The sequence below is a fragment of the Embiotoca jacksoni genome, unplaced genomic scaffold (assembly GCF_022577435.1).
Source record: "Embiotoca jacksoni isolate LCO1_2020_lvr unplaced genomic scaffold, fEmbJac1.0.p SCAF_55, whole genome shotgun sequence".
Classification (NCBI taxonomy): Eukaryota; Metazoa; Chordata; class Actinopteri; family Embiotocidae; genus Embiotoca; species Embiotoca jacksoni.
In genome coordinates, this window is record NW_027185409.1 from 796,214 (window position 1) to 811,435 (window position 15,222).

General features: G+C 43.4%; 1 protein-coding gene across 3 annotated transcripts in view; it reads left to right on the forward strand.

Annotated features, from left to right (window-relative positions):
• The window catches only part of cpne2 (copine II), a 35,763-nt gene that overhangs the window by 8,133 nt on the left and 12,408 nt on the right, over nt 1–15,222 (forward strand). For all 3 annotated transcript variants that reach the window (XM_069172744.1, XM_069172743.1, XM_069172742.1), the window contains 8 exons: nt 1,517–1,696; nt 1,794–1,868; nt 2,404–2,475; nt 3,250–3,333; nt 3,473–3,562; nt 3,753–3,851; nt 5,028–5,114; nt 6,186–6,245. In XM_069172744.1, coding sequence (XP_069028845.1) covers nt 1,517–1,696; nt 1,794–1,868; nt 2,404–2,475; nt 3,250–3,333; nt 3,473–3,562; nt 3,753–3,851; nt 5,028–5,114; nt 6,186–6,245 — 747 coding nt within the window. The remainder of the gene's footprint in view (nt 1–1,516; nt 1,697–1,793; nt 1,869–2,403; nt 2,476–3,249; nt 3,334–3,472; nt 3,563–3,752; nt 3,852–5,027; nt 5,115–6,185; nt 6,246–15,222) is intronic.

Here is a 15,222-nt window from a genome sequence, read left to right on the forward strand (position 1 = left end):
GGGTTGCCACTTGGTGCATTTTATTAGCCAGTAGCAGGGAGATAGCTAATGTTAATACCAACATGCTAACAGTGACGATGCTAATGGTAGCATCATTAGGACCATATCAACCATCTTAACTTAGCGTGTTAGCATGAAAACATTTGCAAATTCATGCATCCTGTGAAAACATGGCCTTCACCAAATTTCCACACTATCCAGCCAGTAAATGTTGAGATATTTTGGTCTCGACCAACATGATGGATGAGTGACATGGCCATCCATAGAGCTACAGTGATTACCCATGGACTGGTGCTATGTGGGATAAGCGGGGAGGTTCTGGCTAGAGTTTAAAGTGTGCGACCCTCCGGCTGATCTAATCTACGATCACCAGTCTTAATGATTTTGGCTAAAAAGAGGCCAATAGTATGTTTGGGGGTCATCAACAATGGTGCTAACTCTGCACTGGCTGTCGTTGGACTTATTGTCTGTGTGATCTGGTTCCGATTGGCTTAATCACACTTATTTCCAACTTCTACATCACCAAATGCTGCAATAAAATATGAAAACACACAACGTAAAATGTTTGTTTTGGTGTCTGTGAATGAGCAGAAGAACGGATGCGATTCGGTCCGGCAGCGTTGACGTTTCGTCTCCATTACGAGAGCGTAGCGACCGTTCAAAAATGCTTTTTATATTCACTCTTTTCGTGGTGACGGGCCAAACGTGCGCTGACCTCGTGTAACGGTGGATAAACACAACTGGTGTGAGTCACGCTGGAGAGAAAGTAGCACGGTCGGCGTGAGCGTTAGTCATCCGAGCACCTGGTTCAGAGGAGTCAGAGCAAACGACGTGACTCTCGGAGACTCCCACTCACTCTGGTCTGTCTGTGTGCTGTCTGGGATGGTTTTTGTTGTTGTTGGGGGCCACGAGTGCACAGCATATCGGAAAACATGGAAACAAATGAGTGTCGGGGCCAATGAAATGGAAAAAGAATTGTTAGACATCTCTGACTGAGCCTTTTGGCCTTTTTTTAGGGCTTTGCTTTGGTTTTAGGGGACATTTACTGTTTGGGAAGCTGCTGTTTTCAGATGAAAGGCTCAGATAGACCTGCTGTACTTTACCCGCCCGGCACCAGCGGCACACAGGCACAGTTAGTGATATTTTTAGCCGGCCTGGCGGCGTGGCTCCAGAGACCAGGTCTCTAAAACACTTTGGTCCCAACTGAAATATCTCAAGAAGCGTTGAATGGCGGCCTAGAGGATGAATCCTGGTCGGCATCAGATTACATTCCTTCTATCTTCAAGTGAACGTGGTCCTTCGTGCCGATAACCTCTGTTGAGTCAGTTATGTTTTCGGTGTGTTTTTTTGTTTTTCATTAGTTAGTTTGTTTGTTTGTTTGTGAGCTGCATCACAGCTGGCAGCCTAAACAAGTGACTGGACTTTACAAACCAGCAACTAGTGAGTGAAAACTCGTTGGAAATTTTTTCGTTGGATGTTTAGCTAATATATCATAATTTTGTTTCTCGTCTTCTAGCTGGGACGCACTGAAACAGCCGTGAACAACTTGAACCCAGTGTTCGGGGTGAAGTTTCAGGTGGACTACCACTTCGAGGAGATCCAGAAGCTTCGCTTCGCCATGTTCGACGAGGACAAGTGTGCCACACAGCTCTACGAACACGACTTCCTGGGAGAGTTCATCTGTACTCTCGGAGTGGTATGATCTCTTCTTCTTCTTCAAAGTAGAGTCTGTATTAAACAGGATTACAGCAACTACTAAGATTCGTGTCCTATTCCTTTAATTTGTCCACCAGATCGTGTCCAACAAGAAACTTCACAGACCGCTGGTCTTAGCCAATGGGAAGCCGGCCGGCAAAGGATCCATCACGGTAAGAATCAGAGCTGACAGCAGCTGTTTTGTAAAACTGTTAAAATCCTCAACGGCAAATTACATTCATTACAGGTTTACCGACACGGTTTTGCTGTGGTTGTCATATACATTTTTGTTGTCATTTGTTTACATTATTTTTATGTAGGAAATAATATTTCTGCAATCGAAACTTTTCTACAACTGTGAACTTTTTAATATTATCTAGATTTGAGGCTTCAAATAAGTCCACTGGTTGTTGTTTTTGATCTTTGTAAAATCTTGTGTGTTTTCAAATTTGTGCAAATTATAATTCAAACGATATACTGTACTCTACATAATGTGTCTGAGATGTATGATGCGTCGCTTAGTCAGTGTTTTTCAGTTGAAGGTGCTTCCTGTATTTCTTAAACCGTCTTTCTAGCTGTGCTTTTACACACACACACACACACACACACACACACACATAATCATTGATAACGGGCGTTTTATGTGCACGTTAATATTTATCAGTGTTTCTCTGCTGCAGCTCATGTTGTGCTCTGCCGGTATTTCAGATAACAGCACAGGAGCTGTCTGACAACAGGATCATCACTTTGACCCTGAGTGGGCGTAAACTGGATAAGAAGGTAGGCACACACACACACACACACACACACACACACACACACACACACACACACTCCTGACTGTTTTTAATGCGTACTACTTTAGGGCACACAAACGACGCCCACACAGACACATTTACAGTAAATGTTTTTCTCACACGTCACTCAACTAGGCTGTCGTAGTTTGAATGAGCGAAACGGGAAAGTCTCCCTCCGAGTGATCAGCAGATAGATCACTTCAAAAATACAAACCTTTGTTCTGCACACATACACTCACATCCAACGTAGAGTAAATAGTGAGTAGAAAACCATCTGCACAAAAATAGACATTTAAATACATAAGAATGAATGAAAAGTGGAATATAATAGTATTTGATTTGATTGTTTGATTGCGTTGACTTCTGCTCTCTTCTCTAAAGGAGTTTGGAACACAGAGATATGATGTTTATTTGGTAAATCGAGGTGCATCGAGAAAAACGCAACGTACATTCAAGATAAAAGCAGTACAATTAAAAACAACTCATTGTTCAAATCATGAACATGTTGGGAGTGAAACTCAGGAAAGAGTCGTTTTCCTGCTTAAATCAAGTTTTGTCTGAATTGAATTCATCCTGGATGGACACACACACACACACACACACACACACACACACACACACACACACACACACACACACAACAGGAAGTACAGGAGAACAGTATCATTTAATGCACCAGGGGGTCAGATGGTTCCACACGTGTTGTTCAGGAGAGAAGAAGCTATAAAAACATCTTCGTTGTCCGTCCTCCCCGCAGGACTTCTTCGGTAAGTCAGACCCGTACCTGGAGTTTCACAAACAGGGAGAGGACGGGAAGTGGATGCTGGTGCACAGGACAGAGGTGAGTCAGCACTCTTCACCGTCATCAGCTGAACCAGGTGAAACACTCTGAAATAAGTACTTCCACTGCAGCTGCGTCCTCCTCCACACCTGCTGCCGTGTCGTTTCACGGTAATGTGTGCGTGTTTCTGCGTCCGCAGGTCATAAAGAATACTTTGGATCCGTCGTGGAAGTCTTTCACCGTGCCGCTCATTTCTCTCTGCAACGGGGACGTGGACAGAAACATCAAGGTCGGTCGTCACGGTTTCTTTCTGACTGGATGCAGCTTCTTTTTGGTTGTTTTTGTTTCGTTTTATTATGTTTTTGCTGTCGTTCATCGTCTTTTAAAAATGCTGCGTGAAACAAACGGAACTAATAAAATGATTGAAATTGTGAGTGTGGGTAAACGCCACGATGATGTAACGTTCTCCACCGCGACAGGTCCTCTGCTACGACTACGATAACGACGGAGGCCACGACTTCATCGGAGAGTTTCAAACCACGGTTTCCAAGATGAACGAAGCCCAGAACTCAGTGGAGGTAAAACAAAACAATCAAAACAAACACTTGACGTCGCTGTAGATGATGTTTTTCTACACGTGTGGAAGCTCTTGAACATCTCATGTCTTCTGTTTTTTTAATTCTTATCGGCAGGTGAAATGTCAAACGTTCAGGTACAGCGGCCACGTTTGGTTTTGAAACTTAAAAAAAACATCTCAACAGCACGTGTGTGATGTCGCACGAAATACCTCATATCGACCACCCCTCTGCCTCCTCACGGCCTGATTTGGACTTTAAATGCTTTCAGTCGCATCGTCAACAATGAAGCCGGAATAATCTGGCACACATTAGCATTTTTCTAATACTATTGAGATTTATTCTTTTCACTTTCGGGCTTCTGCTCTGCTAAAAGATGTGAAGATGCAGCGATCAGAACACGGTTCATTCATTAGCAGCCGTGTGTGTGTGTGTGTGTGTGTGTGTGTGTGTGTGTGTGTGTGTGTGTGTGTGTGTGTGTGTGTGTGTGTGTGTGTGTGTGTGTACCGAAGCAGCCTCAATGACTTGTTCTCCCACCGAGTCTCTTCATGTGTGGTAATGATATGGGGGTGGGGGGGGATAACAAGCAATTAAAGACAGAGGCACGACGGCAGAGTGTGTAAAAAAATATAAAAAGAAGGATGAGAAAATGAGAGGTGCTTTTGAGATGTAAAACAGCCTTTAGCTGAGCCCTAGTAACACGACGAGCATTTAGAGCTACCTGTCATGAATCAACGGATGACTTAAAGCATGTGCCTGTGCAGTGTGTGTGTGTGTGTGTGTGTGTGTGTGTGTGTGTGTGTGTGTGTGTGTGTGTGTGTGTGTGTGTCTCTCAAAAGTGTCTTTTGATCAAACATGCTGGAATCTGAAGTGTGTCTGTGTGACTTACAGTCTTAAACAGTCCCGCTCGTCATTTTTTCCCGTCATCACGTTAAATTCGTCTCCGTATTGTTGGGTTTCTAACGCTGTGCTACAGAACACCATCAGTTGGCTCACAATACAATCTCCAAGTATGACAGTGAAGCTGAAGTTACCGTGGAAACATGCAGATCCGAGTCTCTGAGTCGTCACGTCGACTTTCCGCCTGATTCTTCTCTGTTGTTTCTCGGCTGCTGATGCTGATACCTTTCAAATTTCCTTTCCGTCGTTTCTGCCCACTTTTCCTTCCTGACGCTTCAGGTGGAGTTCGACTGCATCAACCCCAAGAAACAGAAGAAGAAGAAGAACTACAAAAACTCTGGATTCATCATCGTCAAGGCCTGCAAGGTGAGGATGGATGGATGGATGGATGGATGGATGGATGGATGGATGGATGGATGGATGGATGGATGGATAGATGATGTCGTGGATGGATGGATGGATGAATGGATGGATGATATGAACCATTAAACTTAACCAGACAGTATAATTTTCCTTCTCTAAAGTCAAAACAATGAGCTGAAAGCAGCTAAAAGCTGCAGAGAGCAACACAGCTGAGCGATATTCTTCCGAGTTCAGCACTCTAAGTGGCATTTAGATTTATTTCAGGATTAATACTAAAAGAATATCTTAAAGCCGGTTTAATCTACTTCAGAAGTCATTATTTTCTATTTCCTGTTTGAAATATCAATGCAATAAAAGTTACATCCATTAAAACTTGGAAAGCTGGAGGAACAATAATAACTCATCTCACACATCAAACGCATCCTTCAGTTTCTGACCACGTCTCAGTGACCCGTCCCGACACTCAGAGGTGAATTGTGGTTTCGATCAGCTGACTCTCTTCTAACTGGGGGTTTCATGGCTCCTTTTGAATAACTAATTAGCGCTCGGAGCCCCGCGGAGGACACATTAAGATGAAACACGCCGTCTTCAGATGCCTATTGGAGTGACATTAAAGCCGTGTGCGCCGTGACAAGCTTTCATAATTGATTCCGGTTTTTTTTTTCTTCGTCACCAACGAGCCTTTGTACAGACACACACGCACAACACACCAACAAAATTGCTAATATACTGTAGTAATTATATTTGTTGGCTGCCGGCAGGGATTGGACTAATGACGGTAAAGCCCGTGGTAAATATTCATTGTAATTGGAGTGGAAATTGTGCTCAAACAAGATAAGTGGTGCTCCATTGGTGGCACATTATATCAGAAAACCATGGGCTAATTGTTAGTTTAACTCATTTGTTTTTACACTGTGCAGTGTTTAATGCAGGGTTGTTTACAGTCTTAAGAAATGGATCAGATAGCAGCAGATTTAATGATAGATGTCTAATAAATTAATGTAATTTAGAAAAAAATCCATTCTTATCTTACTTTTATTTTTTATTTTACTTTTATGCCTCTTGTGTCTCTAGATTACGAGGGACTACACTTTCCTGGATTACATACTGGGAGGATGCCAGCTCATGTTTACAGTGAGTACCAGGTTGTTGTTTTTTCTGCCTCTGTAACGAGGCGATAATGAGATACACGTTTTCCTCTCGGAAAAAAAAGAAAAAACAGATGGAAAAACATTCTGATTTCTTTCTATTTTTTTCATCTCCCCGGGGGGGCGGGGGGTGTTACAGCTGGATTACAGTCATTTGCATACAGAAAGGAAAAGGGCGAGGGGACATGTGAAGGAAGTACTCTGAGACAGAGAGGATGAGTGGACTACAGAGGACTGTTGTGTGGGGAAAAAAAAAAACTGAAATGTGGGTACTTTCTCTGAAGTAGAAGAGGTGAATCCCGGAAAAGGACATTTTGAAATGGTGAAATAGAAGATGAACGTGACATTAACGTAGATAAAAACAGGAAAGAGATGGAGATGGATATTTTACCAGAGGGAGGCTGAGAGAGGAGAGCGTCACGCTCTATTTTAGTCTCTTGTTAGGAGAAACTCTAGTGTGTTCCTGATGATGTCACACCTTTTTGTGTAACTCAGTGAGTAAGAGAGAGAGAGAGAGAGAGAGAGAGAGAGAGATCCTCTTTTATAATAGCCAACCATTGAGTTGTTTATTATTATCCTGGGCGTAGCACACATGCAACGAGAGAACACACACACACACACACACACACACACACACACACACACACACACACACACACACACACACACACACATTGGGCCAAACTTAACATCCACAGTGGGGTTTTTTTTTTCTCTCCTCTATCTCTGCAACAATTTCCCAGCTTTGTGAGCCAGAACGAGACCCCAGATGTAGCTGCGTACAGATAATGTACTTTCTTACATGCTTGATTTTGTGCCATTTCCATTCATGGTCCCATATTGTATATTTTCCAGGATTTCCATTTCTTTTCATGCCTCCACGACGGGCGGTCTGTCCGTATGTCCGTCTGTCCGTCTCATGCTTGTTAATACGATATATCTCAGGAACGCCTTGAAGGAATTTCTTCAATTTGGGCACAAACGTTCAGTCGGTCCAGATGATAAACTTGATTTGAATTAGATTTTTGTCTTAAAAGGTAAATTTAAACTTGACCGATTGGCGCAGGCAGACAAACGCGAGGCGGTAATTCCAGTTGATGATCAAGCAGGTCTAAACATGAACCGTAAAAGTGTCAAAACATTTTTCTCGCTTGCTTAATTTATCCAACATAACACCAGTGTACATTTCTTATACTGATTATTCAACTGTGAGGAATTTTCTGTCAATCCAAGCAAAGGAATCATCGAGAAGTGTCCTTTTCTAAGTGCCGCTCGCATCGCTGCGTCTCTTGTTCTTGTACAGAGTGACGTTATGATCGTGAGCGCTATTTTTCTGGCTCAAGGTCTTGGTCAAGTACAACAGAGCTGCTGTTGTGCAGGAGGCGGCTTCACTTCTGCCGGCGTCGGAGGATGTGTTGTGCTCGTCCTCTGGGGCAGTGAGCTGCTACTGCTACATCCTCTGTGAAATTCAGGGCACAGTAAAGGAGCGCACACACACACACACACACACACACACACACACACACACACACACACACACACACACACACCCGCACGCACACACACACACACACACACACACACACACACACACCGCACGCACACACACACACACACACACACACACACACACACACACACCGCACGCACGCACGCACACACACACACACACACACACACACACACACACACACACACACCACACACACACACGCACACACAGACACACACCACACACAGACACACACACACACACACACACAAACAAACACACACACACCGCACGCACGCACACAAACACACACACACACACACACGCACACACAGACAGACACACACCACACACACACACACACACACCGCACGCGCACACACACACACACACACACACACACACACCACACACACACACAGACACACACACAGACACACACCACACACACACACACACACACCGCACGCGCACACACACACACACACACACACACACACACACACACACACACACACACACACACACACCACACACACACACAGACACACACCACACACACACACACACACACACACACACACACACACACACAGAATTACAACCTCCATTGTCAGCCTGTGATTTTCACCTTGTCCTATTGTTGGAAATGAGGCTTTAAAGCAAAGTAAGTAGTTGTTGTTGTTGCCATGGTGACGCTTTGTGCCGACGATGACAATGTTTGCAACGAGATGGACTAGTGAGGGTGAAAAATATGTACGAGAGTGAAAAGAGAGAATTAAAGCAGATTGTTATAATGCACATTTCTCTGATTTTTATATACTTTTTATGTTTTATTTTAATTTTAATTAACTCATTTTATTAGTGACAGTTATAAGTGACAGGCCTTTTTGCCGAGCACATGTAGCTTTAGCCTCAGTCTTATTTGTTTATTCAAAACTTGAGCTAACATTTACAATAAGCTACAATTAGCTAGTTGCAGCCAAGTGTCAACCCAACATGGGCCGGAAGAAAAGAAAATGCAGTGTTCGAAGTTGTCGTATTGATATTTAAGGTGTATAAATTAATTCACAATGCCTCTTTTTGATCCGCTGCCGTTTGCCCTGCTAAAGTTACCGCATTATACGTTAATACAAACACTTCCTGTATCTGTTTCAAATTAAAAGTACATTTTAGCAGAGGTTATTTGAAAGGCTAGAAATGGGAAGCTGCTTTTGTCGACATTGATTAAATTCACTCATCTGTTGTTTCAGAAATTGTTACCACGGTTACTGTAAAGGTTATGTACCGTGTGAGAACGGAAAACTTGGGTTGCAGCCACAAGATGCACCGATGAAACAGACTAACAATCTCAAAGTCTGAAAATGTGATAATCCTGATGTTTATGGGATGAGTTTGAGGAGCAGGTGATTCCTCTGCTCGATGCTCTGGACTGACCCGTTCAAACCAGAACCAGGAGCTCGAACTCGTTTGAAGTTTTACAGCCGAGAGCTTCGGCAAAAAGGGCGGACGGCTCTCAGCGGGTGGAAATCAGAAACATCCATCCTGCATGTTCAAATAGAAATATCACAGTTTTCTAGTTATTGACCGTCAGACTCGTGGAAATGTTCGTACTCGTGTTGTCTCTCGGGGAGTTGCTTGTTTGTAATGAGTTGCATTTTCAGTGCGGTGGGAACGCCTCTGTGTGTGTGTGTGTGTGTGTGTGTGTGTGTGTGTGTGTGGGTGTGTGTGTTCGGTTGCTGATGAAACGAGCTCATTTAAGGCAGAATGGAAACTCTTAAATCCGCCGCCGCTCCCTCCTAATCTTTCGCCTTTTGTCACAGACCTGCAGCTTTTTCACTGACGCACACACACACACACACACACACACACACACACACACACACACACACACACACACACACACAAACACACACACACAAACACACACACCTAATAGTCTCATAACACAGATTCTTCCATTTTCTCCTGCTTCCAAGCTCATTTCCATACAAACATACAATATCCTCTTCGCACACTCTCTCTCTCTCTCTCTCTCTCTCTCTCTCTCTCTCTCTCTCTCTCTCTCTCTCTCTCTCTCTCTCTCTCTCTCTCTCTCTCTCTCTCTCTCTCTCTCTCTCTCTCCTGCTTTCACACTTAACACACTACAATCGGTTTACATGCAAACTCCCCGACATGTACACACACACACACACACAAACACACACAAACACACAAACACACGCACAGACACACACACACACACACACACACACACGTTCACCTTCCCTCCTTATGCACACCGACTGATTTAGATGTGCATAATCCCGCGCAGACACTCAATCACTGATGACATCTTCTCCGCTCAAACAACAACACTTTTACGCTCGAATTTCACACACACACACACACACACACACACACACACACACACACACACACACACACACATGCAGAAAGAGCAGTTGCACGGTGTTCAATCAGACTTAGTGCAGCTCTAATCCTAATCTGCAGGAAGGGAAAGTCTCTCCTCGGGGCTGTGGCGAGCTGGAGGAGAGAGCAACGTTTTTCTCCGTTACACACTCCAACACAAAGAGACAGCCGGCTTCATCTTGACGGGGCTGTTTGTGAATCACTTATCTCCGCCCAGTTATGCCGTTATCCGTGTCTTAGGTGCGATATCATTCAGAGCCGCAGACAACCGGTTGGGATGGAGAGAGAACAGAGAAGCTGCAGTGAACATGTTAAACTTCTCAAAGTACAAGATGACCGCGGTGGTCGGCCTCGCATCCACCGAAGCAGTCAAACCCGTCAGCGTTCGGAGGAAATAAACGTGTAATATAGAAGGTCTGCAGCTCTTTCACTCGCTCTGTGATCGAAGGATAACATCTCCACTTCGGTTTGTGGAGATTCAGAGAAACAAGAAGTTGCACAAAACAGCCTATAAACGGTGTATCGAGGCGACAAGCTGGGCTCCCTGCCACTTTTCAAAAAACTTTAAACGATTTTTAACCAATAAAAAATAACATTTAATTTGTAGTTTTATAACATTTTTTATAATGATTCCTCAGAGGTTTTGCATTTAATTGTCCACACTGACATCAGTGTGTGAAAACAATAAACTTCACTGAAAATTTTATGATTATAAATACCCGTTCAATATAAAAAAATTTAAAAAAGGGAACAGTTTCTAATTTACTAAAAGCATCTTTTTCTGCATTATAAGTAGTTTTCAAATCAGGCAACATGTACGCAAACGCTGACATACAATATTAAGTTCGGTATTTGGGCCGTCGCCATCTTTTTGGAGCCTCTAGTGGCCCTCGGTGGTATTGCATTTTCAGCACGGGCTTCACTTTTCGCACCCGGAAGTTGCATCCACTTTGATATACAGTCAATGATCTCGACGCACAACAAAAACTCATGGCAGTCAACGCTGATTGGTTAAAGGCTGCTAGAATCATTTCAAAGTCAACCCGACCTTTACGCCCATATTAGGATTTAACGGAGAGCGTTGCCAGACCAAGATATTCACACAGTGAATTTGGGTCTGGAAATACCCGACTAACAGCCGACTAACAAACATGGATATCATTTTATTTTATTTTTTTTCATATTTTCAAGCTTTTTTTGTTACCAAAGAGAATCAACAGAAATTTAACAGGAGTGTATCAGATGAAAATGGAGGCATCGCACTAAAATATGATCAAACATACTCATAAATACACACAAAAAAAGCCTGGAACAATGTATGATACATCATTAAAGACAACATTAACATAACCATTATTGTACAGTTATTTCATACTATTTGACTTATCATCGTTAAATATTTGACACTACTTTGAAACATGCAGAAGCTCTTAGCATAAAATAAAATATACACAAATATGGAGGGTGACGGTGTCTGTAGCAGCTCAGATTGAGACAGAATGACCCCCAGAAGATGTTCACACGGGCTGCAACACCTCCATCCATCTCCCTGGCTGGTTAACGGCGGATGAGTCGGAGAAGGTCCTGGCACGAGGACACGGTGAAAACACTCGACGGGGCACGGCTCCCGTGCGACTGTCAGCGCGTCGCCTGTTTCACGGTAACTTGGCCGCGGTGGAATCCGTCTGTTTAATGCGGTCACAGACGTTTTGTGTCGCCGCTCAGTGACGTACATTAATGAGACGATGCTCCATCCTCCCTCCGGTTCTTTCTCAATTGCTGTGTATTTGTGCGTTTGTCATGTTGCGTTCAGTCCACGTGTGGGTTTTGCAATTACTAATAGCTCGAGGCGAGGAATAAGTCGGGAAGGAAACGGTGTCATCTCCCACTGTCATCGAATTCCCCACCATCAGACTGATAACGTCTGCCACCGGAGGAAAAAAACGCCGTAATGGTTGGAGGTTGATCCGGTGCCAAGAAATGTCAGATTGCGTCTATATATTCTCGGCTTCATACTAAGACAAAATAAACAAATACCAGAGGAACAGAATAAACATCACTGATACACTAGATATTTATTTTCTCTTTTTGCAGGCATAACTATAAAAATCATACTTATCATGAACTTCTCGGGTAAATAACTCGTCATAAAACATCAAAGTACTCACACAACAACGTCAGTGGCCGTGGAAGAGTTGAGGGCCAAGAGCAGAACGAGCTGTTGGTTTGAACCGCGTTTTAGTGTGAATGAGGCGTTCAGGGACACTTGGCAATTCTACTCTTACACACGACACTGACTCCTATCTGTGATGTTGTTGTTAACAAAAAAAAGTAGCATCCCGGCATCATGTCCTTTCGTTGGATCTTTGTGTTCCGTCTGGGTTTTTTAAATGCTGATAAAAAGTCTCATAACTTCCAGAAATTAACTTTGTTTACAGGGTAAATCATTTCTTCCACTGACACCCTGATCCAAGATAAGTGCGCTATATATATATGTGTCTTTTCACACATGCAGTGCTGTGAAAAACTTTGAGCCGCTGCAGTAAAAATAAAGTGAGAATGCCTTCAAAAATATTACCATGAATGGTTTTTATTCGAAAAATGAACCTCATACAATGTGCAGTAAACCCAAATTGAATCAAAATAGAGCGTCAGGTGATTAATTGATTATCTGATTGACAGAAAATAATCTGCAACTATTTTGATAATCTATTTAGAAGTTTTGAGTCTTTTTTTATGAAAAAAGCTTCTTAAATGTGAATATTTTCTGCTTCTGCTCGACAACATCCTGAATATCTCCTGGGTTTTGGACTGTTGATCAGGACAAAGCAAGACATTTTTGACTGCATCTTTGGCTTTGGGGCATTTCAAAGGCCAAACATATGATCAAATTGGAAAATGCATTTCCTGAAGAAAAACTTAGTGTGAGTGCTGAGCTGAAATGAGTCGCTCAAAGCTGAGCTCAGTTTGCTAAAAAACGTCGGAGAAAACGCAGAAATGAAAAAGTGAAAGTCAGCGTTTTTATTCACACTATTTCATTGGAGAAAATAATCAACAGATGAATTAATGATGAAACTAATGGTTTGTTGCTGCGTTCATTAAAACAGCAGCCGTTCTCTCTCGCTAAACAGTCGATCAGAGTATTTGGCAGGAAGGTCGTCGAGCATCTCGGAGAACTTGCTGCAGTTCTCCGGCGGATTGAGCGTCTTCTTCTGGGATCAGGCCATCTGTTGCACGACTCCTCGTTCTTCCTGTGGCTCAAGATATTTTCTCTCTGACTCCGGCTGCATGTTTGGGCTCGTCGTCCTGCTGCAGAGTGAACATGAGACAGACCAGATGCCTCCCTGATTTTCATTGTGTGGATCTAAACATGAAAGTTTTACATAAGTACTAAAGTAGTATGTTGTTCCAGGACCAACTCACGTGCCCACACATTGTACTCGAACCTCGGCAGCACCCTGATTCTGTCATCTGCGTGTCCTCTCTCTCTCTCTTTCCTCCCATTTGTCACCTCATTTTCCCAATTTCCCTCCGCTCTCCGTTTTCTCGCTTACTGAACCGGAACATTGTTTGTTTGATAACGCCCCTCGTGGTGCCAAACAAAGCGAGGAGGAGAGACAGAAAGAAGGAGATGGTTTGGACTATCTTTAAGCTGATAGGAAGGGTGGATGGGGGGGGGGGGAGGGGGGGGAGGGGAGGGATCCTGGGTCGGGCTCTTGTCTCTGTACAAACCGCTATTCACCGCCCGAGGAGAAGCTTGTCACTGTTAATCTTATATTGTTTTGGGCTGTGTGTGTGTTCATACTTACTGTATGTGTGTGGCGTTGTGTCACCCTGCGGTCATCTGTGTTAAAAATATACCTCTGTGTGGTCTCAGGTTCATGCTGTCTTTTTTAGACACAGCTGAGCCCTTTTTATGTATTTTTTTTAATTTATCTTCACATGTCCAATCATTAAATTTTCTTATCCATAAAAATCCCATTTACATTCAGTATCACTCACCAAAACACGCTGCGTGTATCCTAAACAAACCTGATAGATGCACTTCCCCCTCTTAAATGTTTAAACCCTTACACATCAAGTTTACATCCATTTATCGAAGCACCTGCAATATTTTGATACATAAAATCAACGACCTGCATCGTAGAGCCGGAAAATTTATTTCAAATCTACTAAATAACATCAGTTGGCTCTTGAAAAAGTTGTCTTCGTCCAAGTTATTAAGATGTTCCAGCTCAGATTCTTATTTCAAAGCTTCTTCGCCTCTCCAGTTTTCCATCTTTTACTTCACGTTGTATAAAGCCATCAAAAGTTAAGAATCCTCCACTGTCGTAGTTCGTTTGTTAAAAATATCACGTGTTTCACGCCGAGCGATGAGTCGATGGCGTCATTGCACCGGCACGCACGTCTTATGTTTGCAGTGACTTCCGGGTGTTGAAGGTGTTTCTTTCTGAACTGTCTGAACCACAGATTGCGTATAAAACCGGGTCTGAAAAATGAGGCTGATGCAGAAGCGCCTTAAGCTGCAATACCACCGAGGGCCACCAGAGGTCGGCTCCAAAAAGCCTCCATAGACCCCCATTCATCTCGTCCTTGAAACTGTGTTGATCGTATTCATCGTCTGTGGTTGAACATGCAGCAAACATCCAGATTTAAAGCATCGCCTGCTGTCATGGCAACAACTTTGTTTTTTGTTTTTTTTTCCTCTTGCATCTGCAGTGGCTGAGTGTCGGGCTTGGCGCGCTTCCAAAACGCAGGTTACCTACAACTAAGTACTGTGGCTGAACGCCTCCTGTGTCGACACATCTGCTGCTCCACTAATGTGCTGCTCGCTCCGCCGCCTGTGTGGAGACGGCTTCACACAGCAGGGGGCTCCTCCAACGTTCAACCATCTAAAACTAGAACTTAGTTTGTGTAAAAACAGTCGAATCTGTTGCACCCCAGGACAAACTTAAAGCCAAACCTTCAGTGTGAGAGAGAACATCTAGTTCCTCATCCCACATCTGGATTATATACAGCACAGGTGATCTAAATAACATTAAAACTCACAGCTTGAATC